This window comes from Elaeis guineensis, chromosome 8 (genome assembly GCF_000442705.2).
Source record: "Elaeis guineensis isolate ETL-2024a chromosome 8, EG11, whole genome shotgun sequence".
Classification (NCBI taxonomy): domain Eukaryota; kingdom Viridiplantae; phylum Streptophyta; class Magnoliopsida; order Arecales; family Arecaceae; genus Elaeis; species Elaeis guineensis.
In genome coordinates, this window is record NC_026000.2 from 131,082,306 (window position 1) to 131,104,065 (window position 21,760).

The 21,760-nt window shown below is 36.1% G+C and overlaps 1 protein-coding gene and 1 non-coding gene across 2 annotated transcripts in view; both read right to left on the reverse strand.

Moving 5' to 3' along the window:
- LOC105049590 (signal peptide peptidase-like 2) overlaps positions 1–21,340 on the reverse strand; it is a 103,518-nt gene extending 82,178 nt beyond the window's left edge. The window contains 3 exon segments of the mRNA XM_073262192.1: positions 189–300; positions 2,263–2,421; positions 21,029–21,340. Of these exon segments, the coding sequence (XP_073118293.1) occupies positions 189–300; positions 2,263–2,421; positions 21,029–21,205 (448 nt within the window). The 5' untranslated portion in view covers positions 21,206–21,340.
- LOC140851413 (small nucleolar RNA R71) lies at positions 12,787–12,892 on the reverse strand. The gene has a single exon (XR_012134166.1). It is a non-coding gene; the product is annotated as a small nucleolar RNA R71 (small nucleolar RNA).
- Positions 21,341–21,760: the final 420 nt, after the last annotated feature.

Sequence of the window (21,760 nt, forward strand, 5' to 3'; positions counted from 1 at the left end):
ACTTATTGAATCCGCAGCCAAAAGTTTAACAGGAGTAGCATGGCAAAAATATGGTAGCACAAGCGGTATACAAGCAAGTGCTGGTTTACGATGGATGAATATGCAATAAGCCATAGTTGCAGTGGTGTATATGCAAAAAACCCAAATGCTTTTCTGATTGAACAGCAACATATGGATATAGGAGCTACCTTCTTTATCATTTATCACCAATAAACCAGCTGCACCTCCTGACTGTGCAATTTTTGCCTTGTAAGCGAAGTCACAGTCCCCACGCATGGCCACAGCAATAGAATTTGATAACTGTATCAAAGGCAGTGTGCTTAAAAACAATAAAGGGAAAATAAAATGAAAGTAGTCTACTTCTGTTGTTGGTCCGTGTATGCCTTTCTTTTCTCATGCCATATAATGGGTCTAACCACTTTGGACGTCTATGCCCTCACCGGTTTTTTTTGACTGTGGTTGAAATTCTTCCATCTTAGGGATGATCCAATGGATGTCTCACAAAACATCCTGAGACCGCTTGGAAGAAGGATGGTCCAATGATTGAATTCGAACATTGCTCATTTCTTCGATGGTTGTGTAAGTACACTTTCTGTATACCTTGATTGAAGATCACAACCACTCATGTCAAGATCATGATAGCTTTAGCCTCCATGTCCTCTTTCTCATTTCTTCTATGGTTGTGTAAGTACATTTTCTGTATACCTTGCTTGAAGATCACAACCACTCATGTCAAGATCATGATAGCTTTAGCTCCAGATCATTGGCTTTAACTCCATGTCCACTTGCCAAATTTATCTTTTATAGTTCATTATGGCCGATAAAGATCTAACAGCGGTTCCTGCTGTATCTTCTTCAACTCTGGTTGTTTGCCTACTTTTCAAAGGATGACCAACAAAGATCTTGTTGTTCCCTTTGACCAGTCATTAACATATGGTCATGAATTGTTTTTCTGCCACAAGAACAGCTTGGATATCCAAATTTGTATATATTTTTTTGGATCTAGACTTCAAAAGAGATCAAATACCTTATTCCATTTTTGGACTTTGCATGTAGTCCTTCATGGTTTGTGAATCTGAATAAGAGGATATGGACTAATGATAACGAGACTGTAGAAGGCCGTAGAAGATCCAGCAGAATGAAACCTGGGCTAGTTCTTTATAGCTCATGATCTTCACTTCAACTAGCTCACTTCTCCAAATAACAGTTATGGTACAAAATCTTACTTTCCCTGACAATTTTCCAAATAGTTAAGATTGGCCTGAGCTGTTCTGTACATCTTCAACTCAAATGTAAATATTTCTTCAAAAACTCAGTTACTAGCTAAGAATTTGCAAATGTTCAAGGAAATCTCTGGCAACTACATCCAATGCCAGACAGCCTTCCAATCCATTCCTTTTCAGCAGCAAGTGCTACAAGGCCTGGTGGTCTTCCTTTTGGAGCATGAAGTTCAACTATATAAAGTGGACAAAAGTAATGCATGACCTCTTGAGATGATTACCTCCGGCATCTAAATCAACTAGAAAGAGGTTCTCAAAGACAACTCCTACCTCTGGAGGTAATACTTCTTATTACTCAGTTAATTTTGATGTTCATTAGTAAAATAATTCATGCCAGTTGAACCACATGCTGGATAGCATTACATCAAGTACTAAAGAAAAAATCAAAGTAATAACTCACTGTCACAGGTAAATGAAGTCTTCAAGAAGCCTGATTAAAAATATAACTGAGTACAGAGAGGGATATCCAGGGTGAAATGTTGCCTAAAAGAGTGCATAGATGGTCCCATGAAAAACCGAATGCAGATATAAGGTAGTTTTGTTAAAATGTCCGTGATGTCCACCACAATCATGATGTCATTCTTTTATATTTTTTGAACCACAAGATAATAACCCAGAAATGATGATATCATTTGCATTTTGTTTCCAACTGCAGTCGGTTCTCAATACTACTTTGGCAGTCATGTGCTTGGAGTCAGTTCTCTGAACTGCTTATTTACTGATGTGCTTACAGTTGGAGCCACTTCCATCATTCATGTGTGTACTCTCAGTTTCTTCCAGCATCAACCAAGCATGAATAGATCGATTAGAGACGTGATCACTAGTATGTGTTAACCTGGACTCATCTGATTCTATTTAATGACTATTTTCTGGCAATCATTTGCCATGCGGCCATGTCTTAAAAATTAAGATAAACAAAATGACCAAAAAAATATCTAAAGGAATGCAGCAAAAGCAGTAGCCAAAGATAAGAGAAGTAGACCTTGGAAGATGAAGCAGCACAGCAATTGAATGGGTTTGTGAGAACAGCAGGCTTTTCAAGAGCTTCAGAAATATGGATTGGCAAAGAGGCACCAAATCTGGCACTCATTCCGTCTATGCTTGGTTTTTCATCACCATTCACCCAGTTCCTTATGATAACCTGATATAAAAGGTATAACTTGGTAGTGACTTAGGGTCAGAGAATTATCTTTCATTCATATAAATAGCAAAAAGACCTGAGATATGCTTATGATTAAAAGCACTACTTGACAAATATCTAATTTTATCAAATAGCAGGAGAACTTTTCATTTGGTTCTACAAAGATGTACAAAAGGGAAGAAATTTTCACTTGGAGATAAGAATTATAACCCTTTTTTTGAGAAAAAATTGGGAAGACTTATCACTTTGATTCATGAGATTATGAAATAAGAAAATCACAAAACTCCAAAACAAATATATTTAATTACGAAGCACCCTCTCCACCCTAGATAATGCACTGAAACCTAACTCTTCCAATAGCTTTTGACCTATCTGATGATTTCTTTTACACCAATGGCTAATCTTGAAAAGATCTCTTGTTTCTTTCATTTCAACGCCTCTGCAACATGGCCATTAAAATCATGTTCCATCCCAATCTTTTTTTCGTCACTCTCTTCATCCTCTAAGTGAACCGACAAGATTTTGGGGGCTCAGGTTACCTTTCATTTCCTAATTCTTAAACCAGGAAGCTCTAGGTAACCTAGGACTAACAAAGGAGAGCTATTTTCTGCACATAGGTTGCAGAAAACACATCCATTTGGAAGTGGCCAAAAATGAGTTATAATTGTTGAGGACATATGCTGAAAAGCAGATAATTATTGGTGTAAGAAGGTTACTGCAGAAATCTTTCAATTTCTGGACCTTGCTTATCTTAAGAATATTGATGAAATGGAGCTGATCTTCAATGATCTAGTTGTAGAAAGATGTAGCATTTTTGGAGGATCATATATAGTACTTTTCTATTGTATCAGGTCATTGGTCAAGCCGAGATCAAGCCAACTTAATGTATCAAATCCATATGACAATGCCCCCAAGTGGTATTGAATCTACGTGTTCAATTCATTATGCTAGGTTTGATTTGGGCTTGACTAATGACCTGATTACTGTTGAGAATAATCCTGTTTAGGAAATATATCAATTAGGAGATTAATTAGGTAACAGAATATTTGATTGAGATCATGATTTATATGGTTCTTGTATCTGGACCTTTATTGTATGGTTTGTTGTATCTAGACAGTTCATTGTATCTGGATCTTTATTACTCTATATATAGAGTCTCTTGTAATATAAAATAAATATATAAAAAGAGATACAAACATTACTTTCACAGGGTATCAGAGCATTTCGTGAGAGTAATTTAATTTCTGAGAGTGCAGTTTTTTGTACCACCACCCCACATTCACCAGTTAGAGGTGTCATCGTGCACTGCACACCACTCACCAATTGAAGGTGAGACTTCTCGTTGCATTGCCTTCCTTCGCCGAAGTCATATCTACTTCTTTGTCCACCACGCCATATGCAAGAATTTATTAAAAAAAATATCAGATTCTAAAGTTACCAACATCACAAGTCTTTCAATCTCTGGCAACACTGTAATCACCACCATGAAACTGAATGGCAAAAATTTTTCCGACTGGAGTGTCACTGTCGAGATCTGTTTATGGGTCAAGGGCAGGAAGATCATCTTTCCAAATTTATTTCTAATATTCAAACATTAATCAAGCCACCTGAAGAAGATTGGCGCACACTACTTAGTCTTTTGTGGCAAGCCATTGATCCATCCTTGATGGTTATGTTTCATCCTTATCGGACATGTAAAGAAGTGTGGACTCATGCTCACGAGCTCTACACTAGTGATGTTATCAGGATATATGATGTCTTGTCCCGCCTATTTCAACTAAGACAGGCCGATGCAGATATACAAACACACTTGGACCAATTGCAAGCACTTTTCGCTGAATTTAATGAATTAATACATTTTACTACAGATTTAAAAGTACAACAGGCTCAATGAGAGAAGTTGTTTTTAGTTATCTGTCTACAAACAGTACAAAGTATTTGACCTGAGTATGAATTAGTCAGAATGTAGATCCCAGGTGGTGAATCAGTTCCTTTACTGACAAATGTCTTTTCACGACTACTTTGAGTAGCCTCCACTCCAGTTGTCGTAGAATATGTACCTACTAGAGATAGATCTATGTTTATCACATAGTTAATTTATCTAGAGCACCCTCTGGCACTCGTGGGGGTAGTCGAGGTAGTAGAGGCGTAGAGGTGGTCGAAGAAATATTCCTAGATGTAGTTCTGCAACAAGCGAGGGTATAGTTGTGATACCTATTGCATGGATTTCCTCCCAAGGTCGCCAATGCAGCACAGATAGAGTTTTCAGTATTAATAGTATCTACCCATTGAACAGTCCACTGTATCATATCTACAGAAGAATATGCCTGTTTTTACAGAGCCAGACAGCTTGATAGGCAACTCAACCTATTGTCTCGCTCGCTTAGTCAGGACACTCTATTGCATGCCTTAGTCATCTCTTGGTCCCTGGATTCTTGATTCAAGTGCTTCTGACCATATGTCTGGTAATCCCAATCTGTTCATTGTTTAACTAAGCCTAATACTCTACCATCTATCACATTAGCCAATGAGTCTGTTACTCCTTTACGGAGCATTGAAACAATAGCACTTACTACTTTCCTACCCCTATCTTCTATTTTGTTTCTTCTTTTGTTTCCTTTTAACTTAATTTCTATTAATCAACTCACAAAAAAACTTAATTGTATCATAATCTTTTCTTCTAATAATGTTATGATTTAAGATTCGAGGATGGAAAGATGATTGGCATAGGGAATGAGTCTCTAGGTCTCTACCACTTATCTGCTCAGTCTTCTCTGAGTTATCTACTGCTTGCATGATTGTTGCTTCTCCATTGAAATTCATAGTCATCTTGGGCACCCATCCTTAACTACCCTAAAGAAGATGGTCCCTAGTATGTCTAGTATTAGTGAATTAGATTGTCAGTCATGTCAGCTTAGAAAACATACTAGAACTGAGTTTCCAATTCGTGTCAATAAATGAGCTAGCACTCCTTTTTCTCTTGTTCACTCTGATATCTGGGGTCCTTATAGTATTGTTTCAAGTCAAATTCTACTATTTTGTTATTTTTATTAATGATTACTCTAGAATAACTAAGATTTATTTGATGAAAAATATTCTGAAGTATTTTCTATCTTTGTTTCTTTTTGTGCTGAGATTAACACTCGGTTTGGAGTTTTGTTCATACTCTTCATAGTGACAATATCCGAGAATATTTCTCTACTCAATTTTAATCTTTTATGTCATCTTGCAGTGTAATACATCAGTCCTCGTGCTCTCACACTCCTCAACAAATTGGAGTGGCTAAGCGAAAAAGCAAGCATCTTATTAAAACGGCACAACATTACTTTTACATATGTATGTTCCTGATCATTTTTAGGATGATGCTCTTTTTGCTGCATATTATTTGATTAATCGAATGCCCTCCAGTGTTCTTCAGAATCAAATTTCTATTTCAATTTTACTTCCCCGAGATACCTTCTATTCATTATCCCATGTGTTTATGGATGTGTATGCTTCATTCATCAGTGATCTCCCAGTACATCTTAGTTATCTGCTCATTCTATTAAATATATTTTTCTCGAATATTCATGAGAACCAAAAGAATATAAGTGCTACTCTTCCGAACTTCACCGATATTTTGTTTGTGCCGACGTTATCTTTTTTGAGTCCAATTCTTTCTTCTCCAACTCTACTACATCATCATTTGAGTCATCCACCATCATTGCATCCGCTCCTATTCCCCATCCAGGAACTTTTGCTTCCATGCCCTCTCCAAGTTCTTCTTCTGTTAGGAAAGCAGGACAGAGTGAGCTCATTACATATCAATACAAGTAAAAAGTGCCTCAGGTAGAAACCACTGCAGTAGAAAGAGTACATGATACTCCGATAAGACTTGTCGAGAACTCTTTGGTACCTATAGCTTCTTCCACCTCGGGTCCATTATCACCATCACCTTCTAAACTTGATCTACCCATTGCACATAGAAAAGATAGACGTGCTACTGCTGCTACTCATCCCATTAATAATTTTTTGAGCTATCATCACTTATCTATTCCCTATACAGCCCTTCTCTTTTCCTTGGATTCTATTTCTGTTCCTCACTTACTACAGAGGTATTGGCACATCCCGACTAGGGGCAGCAATGATGGAAGAAATATCGGCCTCACATGCTAATGTCACTTGGGAACTGATGTCTTTGCCACATGGTAAGACTACAGTCGAATGTCATTGGGTGTACACAGTGAAGATATCACCTAGTGAAAAGATTGATCGTCTGAAGGCTCGCTTATTACCAAAGGCTATGCTCAGGTTCTTGGGATAGACTTTGGTGAGACATTCTCTCCGATAGCTAAGATTGCTTCAGTCTGTTTGCTCCTTTCTTTAGTTACTATTCATCACTGGATCCTACATCAGCTAGACATTAAGAATGTCTTTTTGCATGAAGATCTCGAGGAGGATGTCTATATGGAGCAACCTCTTGGATTTATTGCTTGGGGGGAGTACTCTAGCAAAGTACGTAAGCTCAAAAAGTCATTATATAGCTTAAAACAGTCTCCTCGAGCTTGGTTTAGTCGCTTTAGTTTAGCTATTTTGGACTTTGGACTAGTGAAATCTCAGTCAGATCACTCTGTTTTCTATAGACATTCTAAGAGATGAAGAATAATTCTAGTTATCTATGTTGATGATATAGTTATCACTAAAGATGATGTTGGTATTACTTAATTTAAAACTCATTTGCACTCACAGTTTCAGACCAAAGATTTGAGATTTCTGAAGTATTTTCTTGGAATTGAGATTGCAAGATCAGAATGTGGTATCTATATATATCAAAGAAATATGTGTCAAATATTTTAGAGGAAACTGGATTCCTTGAGCCTAGCATGACCCCTATCCTGATACAATAAATCTCTTCTAGGCATACCTTTGATATATTTGATAATTGGATTATTGCATCCCAGTGTGCCTTAGTTGGAGAATCCAGGAATTGACTTACAACACTAACAGCAAAGGAGATATCTGGTCTAGTCATTATGCGATAATTCAACTTGCCAACCAATCTTCGATATCGCCTGAAATCTAAGAAAGCCTACCCCTCTTCTGGTGCAAGTCTGACATTTGGGTCCATAGGAGTATCAACAGAGTGCTACTGACTAGGCTGGTTCATCATCTGATAGAAGATCCATGACTAAATATTATATATTGTTTGGAAGAAACTTGATCTTTTAAAAGAATAGAAAGCAGAATGTTGTGGCTCGTTCGAGTGTAGGACTGAATATAGAGCTATGGCCCTGACTACGTGTGACCTGATATGGTTGAAGCAGCTGCTGGGAGAATTGGGCATGACACAATCACAACCTATGAAATTATTTTGTGATAATCAAGTAGTAATGTATATTGCCTCAAACCCCATTTTTTATGAAAGGACTAAGCATATTGAGGTGACTGCCACTTTATTCGAGAAAAATTACAATCACAAGATATTGCGACTGCATTTGTTGGTCAAGTGATCAGCTAGAAGATTTGTTCATAAAGCACTTAGAGATCCTCGGGTAAATTACATTGTAACAAGCTGGGCATACATGATATACATGATCCACCATAAGGGGAGTGTTGAGAATAATCCTATTTAGAAAATATATCAATTAGGAGATCAATTAGGTAACAAAATATTTGATTGAGATCATGATTTATATGATTCATTGTATCTAGATGGTTCATTATATCTAAACCTTATTGTATGGTTCATTGTATCTAGACAGTTCACTATATCTAGACCTTTATTATTATATATAGAGAGCCTCTTATAACATAAAATAGATATATGAAAAGAGATATAATTATTACTTTCACAATTACAATAGGAAAAATACGATATATGACATCCAATAACACCAAATCTTTCTACATCCAGATCTATCCATATCAAGTTATCAACTCTACTTCTTCAATATTCTCAACAGGTTATATAAAATTAGGCCTATTTCTTTGGCCCAAAACAGTTGTGAGGCATCATTAGTGTACACCACTGTTAAATACTATGGATTTAATGAAAATCAGGTTACCTAATCCTAATATTGAAGGTTTATTTTGAGTCTGCAAATTCATTTGCTAGAAGTGTCAGGAAACAGTCCTGAGGAAGCTGCTTGCTTTCGATCTTGTAGAAGAGATTTTAAAGGTGGATCAACTACAACAACAACATACAAAAGAGCATCTATATACTGTTTGTACTTTGTACAGATTACCCTGATATGATTTTACAATGACAGATCGAAAATCATAGAACATTCCTTACCTGCATGCAGGTCACACCTTCTGTTTCCTTTTGGAGATAATCCATTTAATTAAGTTATACCTGATGTTTCCACTAGAGGATCACTATATGCTAGTTCCTTTTTTTGTGTTAATGAATATATGTACTTTATTCTCTCGCAATCTACATATATTTCTTTTTGAATGTTGAAAAAAATGTTAATAAGAAGTGGTGCTGAATCCTTCTGATCACATTTAGATATTTAAGATTTTAGTTGACGGGCATGAAATCAATTAGTATTGAATGATGTACAACATAGATTGTTTCATGTACTTTAGGATTTGTTTTACATCTATCATAACATTCTATATAATTATAAAATATAAAGTTCTACATTACTTGTGTTGAGAGCATAACAAATTACCATCCATTTATTTCAGTAACAAGTCAATAATGTTCATACGTGCACCCTGATTTGGAAACTATCATTATGCGTTCTTCTGAAAAACCATCAACTACCTGTTTGTTGTTTCTACTTTCTTCCAAAGGAAAATGATGAAAGCATATCCTCGAAAAATATACTCTGACTACAGTTATTGCTTTTCTACAAATTTTTGCATGGATAAATTATCAATTAAATATTTATGCATTGAAATATAGATTTTAAATGATAGAATTTTGAGTCAGTCCAAACTGTTCTATTTGGAAAATTTGAACCTAAGGCTCACAAAACTTGTCATGAATTTGACCTAGCCTCAGATGCTCCCAAACCACCATTGTTCTCTAAGGGTTCATTTGGTGGTTTTTGTTTTTTAAGAAGTCATTTTTCAGAACTAGATTCCCTTGGGTCCTTTTTTTTTTTTTTTAAAAAAGTCACATATTATAAAACTACTTCTGATAGATGGGCTTACCATATTTGAAAGAAAAGAAGCAATCTCACAAATAAAAAAGCTGGAAGCTAGATAGAAGCATATTTTTGAATTCTGCTTTTTGCATAAGTATTTCTCAAATAATATTGTCAACCAATTAATTTTTTAAGGAAGTATTTTTGTTACAAAAAGACATTTTTAAAGCAACCAAATGCACCCCAAGTCATCAGAGAAAGTATATTATGGTATATGGATTATGCGAATAAGATGGCTAAATTGTTCAATAAGCAAACTTTATCAAATAGCCCATTGGTTTCGGAGAGTTTAATACTGCTAAGCAACATTAACAATCTTGTGGGATGGGGCCATCTCAGTTTCTTTGTAGAAGGAAACATTCTATGTCCCAACATTTGGGATAGTGCCTGGTCTTGTAACTTGAGATGGTAACTGATAAACACTTAATTTAAGTATTTTAAATTAAAAAATTATATTTAATTTATCTTATTTATTAAGAATTTGATGTTTCTTTCTATGTTTTACAGGAAAGGTGATCGCCGATACAAAGAGTCCGATTCATAGATCAAAAAGACTCAAGTTTGAAGAAAATTGGACTTAAAATAAAATTAAAATAAAAGAAAGACGCATCCGGTATTATAGAAAATGAAGATACTATGCAAGGAATCCAAAAAGGATATAGATGTCATTATGAATGAACTTTTGTTTCTTTTTGGAATTTATAAAAAAGGGTTTCACGTGAGCGCATGAATTCAAAAGAAAAATATGGCGCGCGTGAATTCAAAACAAGAACCAGGCGCGCGTGAACGTGCGAGACGCGGCGTGGACGCGCGGGGACGGGCGCGGATGCGGGACGGGCGCTGACGCGGGTGTGGGCACACTGCAGACAAGTTCAAAATAAGGAAAAAAATAATATTTAGAAATGTTTTGAAAGATTTGTATTTGTTTTAGTCCCACATCGGAAAATCATGTAAAACTCCTCCCTCCTAACACCTATAAAAAGACTTTTGTACTCTCATTGGAGGGGAAACCCAGAAATTCTTCTAGAGCCTTGCATAGAGGAAAAGAAAGGGACTACTTCATGAGCAGCTAGGCTAGCAGTCTCGGGAGTGGAGAAAAAATTTTGTAACGACACAGAGATGGTTTATTGTTCTAAACTTTTCTGTATTTCTTTATATGCAATAAAGATTATGCTTTTTATTTAAATTGTCATGAGTTCTTTATTTGCTCCCTATTATATGCTTTTATTTATGCTTTCTTGTTAGATTAATATTAGGAACAACTTTTACTTTTCGGAGACGCGTCGTGATCTACGGATACGGGGCGTGCCGAGGAAAGAAGAGTTGGTTACCTAGTACTTTCCGGAGACGCGCCGTGATCTATGGGTACGGAGCGTGCCGAGGAAAGACAGGTATTTTTCCTAAGATTAATCACATCTATTTAGTTAAAAAAGAAATACAACTCTGCTAGTGCAAATTAATTCAAAACTCCCGAGCTCTTTATTTTTTAATTACCTCAATTTTACGATAATTTATTTTCTAAATCAAAAACAACACTTCTTTCTTTTACCTTGCAATTTCAACTTAGTCCAAGGTCCCTGAGGATACGATCTCGACTCATCCTACCTACGTAGTGAATAGAGTTATTTTTGGTGCTATCAACGACTACGCATCAAATTTTGGCGCCGTTGCCGGGGATCTTGGCACGGTTGAATTAAAAAAAAAAAAAAAAAAATTTAAAATTTAAAAAAAAAAAAAAAAAATGCTTTTCAGTTTCTATTTCTCGCTCTAATTTTTTTTCCAGTGCTTTCTAACTAGATAATCTTATTTGCATAATTACATAATTATCTTGCATAAATATTTTACTACTTTTTAATCTTAGAAATTTTTCTGCTTAGAATAATTTGCTACTTTTCATAGCCCAGTAATTTATTGCTTTTTGGACTTAATCACTTAAATTTATTTTCTTGCAAAACAAAAAAAAATAAAAATAAAAATAAAATATACAACAAGATAAAATTATATAAAAAAAAAAAAAAAAAAACCACTGACATTTCATAACACTTAACTAAAATAGCGTAACCTCAAATATAAAAATTTCTAACCTGATTGGACACCTTGTTTCTTTGCATTGCATCTCCATAATTGATCTTAAGGGCAATAACCCATTAACCAGATAAGGTGGGGATTTGATCACCCTTCCTTGGCCCACAAATCACTCCCTTGCATTTGCATAACCTAGACCTTAATTTAAAATCAACTAGACGTCAACCCTAGGAATTTCGAGCTCAATAGGATAAGAAAGCTCTAGAGTTGAACCGAGTGCGGATTGGTTAATTGCTCGGTGTCTAAGGCAAGTGGTTAAAGAAAGTGGTTTTCAATTGGTTCCGTTGACTGACCTGGCCAACTTAGTTGGTGTCTAAGGAAAGCAACGAGCAGGGAACCTCCCACATCTTACGCTTACCTGGCCGAGTCAGTTAGTCAGTCTTGAGCTTGGAGTGCTCAAAAGCAATCTTGAAAGTTAGGAGCTGTCTAGATCTAAGTTAACCTTAGGATAGAGAGTCTATGATTGTTTAAGTTGATTGCAATTAACATCTAAACATTAATTAATTTCTCCCTTTTCATAGATTTAAGATTCTTAGGTTCTTCTCTTTAGATTTTCTTCATTCTTTTCTCACTTTATTATAAAAATATTATAAAAAATTAAAAAAAAAAATTAAAAAAAAAATTTAAAAAAAAATTTCTGTGTGTGCTCTACAGTATAATTGTAAGGTGTATGCTTGGCCGTAGATCGTTACGATCAGAAATCCAACCTTTTGATCCAGAAATAGAAAGAACCTTCAGAGCCAACAGACATAAAAAGATGGACCGAAATCAGGAGAATGATCCACCCAAGCAATTGAAGGAGTACTTTACTCCTTCCACATATACCTACTCTCCTTGTATTCAAGTACCCCCTGTGGAGGCCACTCAATATGAAATTAAGTCAAGTATCATCCAAATGTTACCTTCATTTTATGGACTTAGTAATGAAGACCCTTATAAACATCTTGAGGAATTTCTTGAGATATGCTCAACTGTCAAAATTCACAACTTCTCCGATGATGCTCTTAGGTTGAAATTATTCCCTTTCTCACTTAAGGACAAAGCCAAATACTGGCTACATACTTTGGATTCCATGACTATATCAACCTGGGACCAGCTGCAAGGAGAGTTTCTCAAGAAATATTTTCCCATAGGAAAAACTAATCAAATAAGGAAAGCCATAACTAGTTTTTCCCAATTAGATGGAGAAATGTTTCATGAAACATGGGAGAGATTAAAAGACCTTATTAGAAAATGCCCCCACCATGCTGTACCCAAGTGGCAGTTAATCCAATGTTTTTATGATGGGCTCTTTGAAAGATATCGACAAATGGTCGATGCATCATGCGATGGGACATTCATGCTGAAAAGTGAGGATGAGGCATGGCAACTGTTTGAAATTCTAAGTGAAAATTCATTACATCATATGTCTGCCTCTATTAGAGATAAACCCATGTTAAACTCAAAAAGAGGTGGAATATATGAAGTAGGAAATGCCATAGATATCCATCAAAAGGTAGATGAACTGTCCCAAAAATTAGATCGTCTTCTAAACACTGGACAATCCCCGATTCCACCTAATCCAATCCAAGAAGTTTGTGCATTGTGTGCAAGTCCGAACCATTTTGTTAGTGAATGCCCAGCCGCACCTCAATTTCCTGAGTTTGTGCATGAGCAGGTTCAGCAAGCTCAAGTCCAACAAGCTCGCAGACCAGGAAACGATCCATATTCGAATACTTATAACCCCGGCTGGAGAAACCATCCAAATTTTTCCTAGAGACCACAACCAGTGGTTGGTCCTGCCACACCTCGACCTCAATATCAAGATCCAACATATAGGCATGGACCATACCATCAATTCCAAAATGTTCCTCAACCGTCTACTACTGGTCACAGCTCAGCTTTTGAGGAAAAAGTCCTGAAAGCACTAGAAAGATTAGAAGTCAACACTCAGATCCTTAACTCCCACACACAATCCATTGCCAAGCTAGAGATCCAAATAGGTCAACTAGCGACTGCATTCAGTAGGAGGGAAGAAGGAAAATTACCTAGCCAACCTGAGAGCAACCCAAGAGGGCAATTTGTGATTGAGAGTTATAATACTCCAGAAGCTTTTTCTGAACATGCCAAATCAATCATGACTCTGAGAAGTGGGAAGGTCATTGAACACACTAGTAAAACCAATGAGACTGACCCTAAACCTCTAACCGAATCCAAATCACCCAGGAATAAGGAGGACCTGAAAATAGAGAAGGAACCAACTGCACCGAAATTATCTTACTTGCCTAAAGCCCCATTTCCGGATGCCTTGAAAGCCCCTATTCCTACAGATAAGAAGGGAGGAAAACTCGATGAGATGTTGGAATTGTTTAAGCAAGTCCAAATTAATCTTCCCCTTCTAGACGCAATCAAACAGGTCCCTGCTTATGCCAAATTTTTGAAGAATTTGTGCACCCAAAAACGTAAATCTAGATCACAAATCCCAAAGAAAGTACGTCTCACTGAACAGGCTAGTTCTGTCGTCCAGCATGCCACTCCTCCAAAGCTTAAAGACCCAGGAGCCCCCATCATTTCCTGTGTTATAGGAGATTATCACATTGAAAAAGCTCTTCTAGATTTAGGGGCAAGTGTGAATCTTTTACCTAGTTCGGTGTATGAACTTTTTGGATTCGGAGAACTGAAACCCACATCAGTCACATTACAGTTAGCCGACAGATCAATTAAAAAACCACGTAGAATGCTTGAGGATGTCTTGGTCAAGGTAGATGAGTTTTACTTTCCAGTTGATTTTCTGGTTCTCGATATGGAATTAAGTGGCAACCCCAGACAAATTTCCATTATCTTAGGACGACCTTTCCTAGCTACGGCGAATGCATGCATCAATTGTAGGACAGGAGTCATGGACGTATCGTTTGGGAATAAGAAACTGAGACTGAATGTGTTTGGTGCTTCCCAAGGACCATCAATGGATAGTTGCTTCAAAGTAGATACACTAGAAGATATTATAGAAGATGCAACACCCACAATTCTAGCACCTGAACCTTTAGATACTTGCTTGGCTCACTTTGGAGTGTATGACTTTAAGGGATATATGAAAGAAGTTAACATATTGTTGGATACACCACATGATAAAACCACTCCTCCATGGACAATCAAGTATGAGCCATTACCCATCTTTTGTTGGTTTTATCGCATATGACGTCTGGCTGAAGACGTAAAACTTAGCGCTTTTTGGGAGGCAACCCAAATTTCGTCTATTTTGTTTTAACTGATCATCATTTTTTTTAAAGAATAAAGGACCACTCTGTATGGAAGAGTCTGTTAATAAACTTGACGTCTGGCTGAAGACATAAAACTTAGCGCTTGTTGGGTGGCAACCCAACGATTTCATATTTTTTTTTACTTTATCGCAGCTGCAGGAATTTAGAACAAGAGCCTATTAATCAATGAAGCTATCTTCAACTTCCGAAGCAAAATTATCCCAGGTGCACTCTCTCCTTTTATTTTCTTTGCTTTCCTACTCCATTGAGGACAATGTAGATTAAGTTGGGGGGGAAGGAAATTAATCAAATCCTCGAGTATGGTCAGAAATAATTAGTTTTGTGTATTCAAATTTTATTTTGATTAAGAGTCAATTAGGCATCCTAATAAATGAATGATTAACGGTCAAGATAATTTTAGAGATACCGAGGAATAAATTATTAAGAAAACCCAATGAATGGTAGGGTTTGAACTAGACCAAATTTTAGGAGTGATTCTACAACCCTCTTCTTACTGATCTCAATAAAGAATCTGCTTCATGGAAAATTGGGAGGAAAGATCGAGGTATGCAAAAATTCTCCTTAAAAAAAAAAAAAAAAAAAAAAAATATTGGTCTCCTACTGAGTAACCGGACCCTTTCGCCTAAGTAAGCGTTGTGGTTCACGTAAAAAGGAAGGCAATGTTAAAAAAAAAAAAAAAAAAAAAAAAATTAAAAATAATAATAATAATAATAATAATATTAAGGAGACTAAATTGCAAGAAGATAATAAACCTCTTTTCCATTAAGTTAGAGGATTTAAAGAGTAAAGTGGAGAGTTGGTGAAAGAAAAGCTCTGAAATTTCTTTAGTTAATACTCAGCCACTAATTGGGTCAAATTGATAATCCAATGAAATATCTCTTTAATGGTCTGACCAAGTAACATTTATCTTTTGGGATGCCTAACCTACTTTTTATTCAAAATCAAGTCGGTACACAATGCTGATATATCTATTTTACTCGAGGACGAGCAAAAATTCAAGTTGGGGGGTGTGATAAACACTTAATTTAAGTATTTTAAATTAAAAAATTATATTTAATTTATCTTATTTATTAAAAATTTGATGTTTCTTTCTATGTTTTACAGGAAAGGTGATCGCCGATACAAAGAGTCCGATTCATAGATCAAAAAGACTCAAGTTTGAAGAAAATTGGACTTAAAATAAAATTAAAATAAAAGAAAGACGCATCCGGTATTATAGAAAATGAAGATACTATGCAAGGAATCCAAAAAGGATATAGATGTCATTATGAATGAACTTTTGTTTCTTTTTGGAATTTATAAAAAAGGGTTTCACGTGAGCGCATGAATTCAAAAGAAAAATATGGCGCGCGTGAATTCAAAACAAGAACCAGGCGCGTGTGAACGTGCGAGACGCGGCGTGGACGCACGGGGACGGGCGCGGATGCGGGACGGGCGCTGACGCGGGTGTGGGCACACTGCAGACAAGTTCAAAATAAGGAAAAAAATAATATTTAGAAATGTTTTGAAAGATTTGTATTTGTTTTAGTCCCACATCGGAAAATCATGTAAAACTCCTCCCTCCTAACACCTATAAAAAGACTTTTGTACTCTCATTGGAGGGGAAACCCAGAAATTCTTCTAGAGCCTTGCATAGAGGAATAGAAAGGGACTACTTCATGAGCAGCTAGGCTAGCAGTCTCGGGAGTGGAGAAGAAATTTTGTAACGACACAGAGATGGTTTATTGTTCTAAACTTTCCTGTATTTCTTTATATACAATAAAGATTATGCTTTTTATTTAAATTGTCATGAGTTCTTTAATTGCTCCCTATCATATGCTTTTATTTATGCTTTCTTGTTAGATTAATATTAGGAACAACTTTTACTTTCCAGAGACGCGTCGTGATCTACGGATACGGGGCGTGCCGAGGAAAGAAGAGTTGGTTATCTAGTACTTTCCGGAGACGCACCGTAATCTACGGGTACGGAGCGTGCCGAGGAAAGACAGGTATTTTACCTAAGATTAATCACATCTATTTAGTTAAAAAAGAGATACAACTCTGCTAGTGCAAATTAATTCAAAACTCCCGAGCTCTTTATTTTTTTAATTACCTCAATTTTACGATAATTTATTTTCTAAATCAAAAACAACGCTTCTTTCTTTTACCTTGCAAACTTAACTTAGCCCAAGGTCCCTGAGGATACGATCTCGACTCATCCTACCTACGTAGTGAGTAGAGTTATTTTTGGTGCTATCAACGACTACGCATCAAATTTTGGCATTTGGACACTCAAGATAGTGGGACACCCTAGCATTCCACTACTGCTTAAATACTTGCTGCTACAAAACTGTTAGCATAGATCATCAAAGGCCAAAAAGTTGTCTCTCCCTTTATAACATTCCATAGCCCTAAATCTAATCTACCTGATGGGAGGAATATCAGGGATCATATTTTTATTATGTTCCTAATAGCAACTGAACTGAACTGATTTAGTTTTAAAGTTTGATACTCGAGAACATTCAGCTTCTACTAAAATAGCCTAGCATTTTGTGAAGATACTCAAGAACAAACTTCTCCATTTGATACATGATATTGAATAATTGATACTAAGCTGGTTAGAGCTAGCTGCTACTTCTCATATAAACAAACTAGGCTAATAGCAGCCATTAGTGTAGTCAAACAGGACATCTGCTTTGTGATGCTTAAGTTGCTCCTTGAGTTTAAGACCACTGACCACATAAGAAGTGGATAACTAAAAGCCAACCTCAAGTTATGGTGTAAGTTGATCATAGTGAGCCAATATTAATAAGCTTGTTGAAGCTATATAAATAAGGTTTTATGTCTCGACAGGATAGAGAGCATCCCGACCGTCCCATCCCGTTCCATTCTTATGAGAAAATGGGACTGAGATGGAGTCAGGATTCCGAAACCCATCCATGCAAGGAGAGAAGAAGAAAGAGGAAAGAAAGGAAGGCAAGATCAAGAAAATGAAATAAGTGAAAAAAAAAAGAGGAAGAAGAAAAATGAAAGAAAGAAAGGAAGGAAAAAGAAAGGAAAGAAAGGAAAGAAAGGAAGGAAAGAAGAAAAGAAAGAGAAAGAAGAAGAAAAAAAGAAAAAAGAAAGAAAGGGATAAGAGAGAAAAAAAGGAAAGCGAAGAAAAAAAGATAGGAAAAGAAGAAAGAAAAGAATGAAAAAGGAAAGAAGAAAAAGAAAGAAAGAAAGGAAAGAAGAAGGGGGGAGAGAGAGAGAAAGAGAGAAAGGATATCTATCCAGATACAGAATCGGGACCACCACTGGGACAGGGCGGGACCGCGAGGTCCCTCATTCCATGGAACAACTGGAGCACCGTTATCCAATGAGATTTAAAACCTTATCTATAAGTTCCCATACTGCATTCAAAATAAACTAAGAGTACAGAGCTTTTTTGAAAACCCTTTCTCTGTCACTGCTTTACAGAACTTCTCCAGCAATTGGTACTCTCAAGTGCTTCTTTACCCAAATTAAATGAAGCTAACAGAATATTTCAGGTTCCAACACTGAAATTTACTTTGAAACTTCAATGTCAGCTCAATGTAGATTAGTGGGTCTCCTCCATTAAATGATTGCTAGTGTCAAGACCAATCATCTTTCCAGGGAAACTCAGTTCTTGATAGTTGTATTTTGGTATCAAGAGTTATGAACCAGTTATTCAGACACTACAAAAGAAGGCTTTGTTACTTACTCCAGGTACTGCATCACCAACTTTATAACTCATACTTTTCATCCTCCTATTTCATTTTTGCTTTCATTGCCTCCCAAATTTTCAAATTTCCTGCCACTCCACTAGTACAATGTATTATGATGATGCTGTCAGAATATAGATGTTAGCAAACATTAAATCAGGAGTTTGACTTTAGTTTTAGGAGGAATCCAAATCCATTATAGGTTGGCTACTTAAGTGTTCCTATTTTCTTTTTATTTTTCTAGCCGCTCTAGGATTCATGAGTCATGTTTCCTATTTTGCTTTCCTAATTCTTGTAGAACAAGTAAGATGATATGTAGTGCCTTGTAGACCATCTATTCAAGCAATTATGAACCAAAATCATATGGGGCAGGCACTACAGAAAAAATTATGAGGCGGACTTCCTATTTTGCCATGTCTCCTTTAATATCAACCTTAAAGAAGAAATCTAAAAGTCAAAGACTTTTTCACTAATGGAGTCATTTGTCTTGCAATTAAGAAAACACGGCATTGTCTTTCTTTCTCATTTTTAAAACACGCTTTTTACCAATACATATTATATGGACAGATGATATAAACCAAGCAAATTAATTATCAAGGAAGTCAATACACACTTTTAGATAAATTGGTACACAATTTGTAAAACATGAAGTTCCCCAGGACATAACAGACGGCCAAGTGATATGTACTCAGCAAACTAGTTATTCAACAACCCAATATATACCTCCAAACAAATTGATACACTATTTTTAGAACATCATGTTCACCTGTATACACTATATAGACTAGTGATACACAATCATCAATTTTCTGATGCATACTACAAGCTTTTTTGGTACACACCCAGTAGTTATGCAATAGTAATACACATCTCCAAGTAAAAAGTATGTTCTAGAAACTATGTATTAATTTACTTGGAAGTGTGTATTATATCATTGCTAGGTGTATATTAAACAAGCTTGCGGTATGCATCAAGAGTCAATGAGTGTATATCATCAGGCCATATAGTATGTATTGGTGAACGATATTATAGAAACTATGTATCAATTTGCTTGGAGGTATGTATTGGGTTACTAGATGACTAATTCACAATGTATATATCACCTAATCGTGTACTATATATTGATGACTCTATATTTTGGAAACTATATATTAATTTATCTGAAGCATGCATTAGATCATTACTAGGTATGCGGCAAAGAAGCTTGCAGCATGTATGAGGAAGTCAAGGGATATGTATCACCAAGTCATGTAGTGTGTATTGGTGAACATGATATCCCAACAGCTATATATCAATTTACTTGGATGTATGTATTGGTTTATTAGATGAATAATTTATTAAGAGTGTATCACTTGACCGTGTATTGTATATTGGTGAACTCTATATTCTGAAAACTATGTATCGATTTATCTGGAGATGCATATTGATTTGCTTGATAATTAATTTGCCTATCATGTATCATATGGCCATGCAATATATATTAGTAAAAAGCATATTCTGAAAATGAGGAAGAAAGAAAATGTCAATATATCATTCTTTTTTAATCACATGTGTTAATGTCTCTGTTAGTAAAAAAAATCTTTGACTGTTCGGTTTTTTCATTAAGATTGGTAATTGGTATTATAGGAGACATGGCAAAATAGGAAGCTTGCCCCATAATCTTTTCTCTAGTGCCTGCTCCATATGATTTTTGTTCAGCAATTAGTCGAATGAAATTTGCCTACAGCATCTATGATTGTTTAATCCTGACAAAGCTATTAAATATCCCTTATTCCACCTCTCTCTCTCTCTCTCTCTCTCTCTCTCTCTCTCGCTCGCTCTATGTGTGTGTGTGTTTTAGAAATACAATTGACAGACACCAAGGTCCTATCACAATAACATTCCTCTTAATAGAAAAGATAAAAGAGGAATATTCAATTAAATTGACGGCTCTAGTGGCATCTCTTTTTCTAAGTCAAGAAACTAGTTTTACTTTTAAAAAACAAGGAAAGAAATCCAGAAATCTTCTTGATAGAGTCCTCAACATAAAGCAAGTATGCCCTTCTTTCCTAAACAAAAAGGTTTGTTTCATCCAAGAAAGTTCACAAATGCATGTGTTTTCATCTTGGGACGATGCCATACCCCAATAGACAAATTTCTTTATCTCAGGTTAAGCAAAATTAAAACACTAATAACAATTCACCAAGTTTTTTTTTTTTTTTTTTTTGATATCTCATAATTCCCCATGCTTTGATTTTGACTTGATATAAAATGTTAGTCTCAAAATTCTTTCATATCAAAGAGAATCACGGGATCAATGAGAAAATTTCCCAAGTTAAGATCTTGAAAAGAAAAAAGGGATCAATCCAAGAAAAATCACTTCATAATGCCCTAAATATACCGCTAAAGAAAAGAATAAAACAATGGGAATGGATTCAATTACCATCCGGAATGTATTGTTGCAGCCGGGAAATTTGGCGATGGAGTCGTCTTCTTTAATGATATCCTCAGCGGCCAAGACGACGGGATGCCAGACTGAAGAGAAGAAGAAGAAGAAGAAAAACAAGACGATGCCAACAGTGCAGAGGAGAGGAGAGGAAGAAGGTCTAAGGATCGCCATGGCCGAGATCTCTTCCTCTAATCCTCCCTCTCCCTCCCAAAGAAAAAATAAATAATAAAGAAATGAGAAGGGGTTTCCTTTTTCTATTTTTTTTTTTTTTTTCCTATAGTCTCTCCCTCTGCGATCTTTCTATATCTATAACTATATATACATGCCTTTTCCTTCATCCCTTATTCCCGGAGCCCGCTACAAACGCGGCGTCCGTCGATACGTTTTTGCGACGTTCGACGCCTGTAGGAGAGAGAATTTCATGAGGAGGTGAGCTTTTGAATAACGGCCGTTGCAAAAAAGAACAACAGATATAACCGCTATAACGGTTTCGAGATCTGGACGGCATTGACCTGCGGCAAAAGAAGTCTATGACAAGCCACTAATTTGTTCATCAAATTCCATTGGGCCAGAAAATTTTAGACAGGGTACATTAAATCATTCTATGTGAGGCCCATGTTCCATAGAGATTGCAAATAAATTAAGCATGAGTCATACCTAACCATATTTTCCTATCAAGAAATGATTGCTACAGAATTTAAGATTGGTCCTCATTTACCGAGTGGA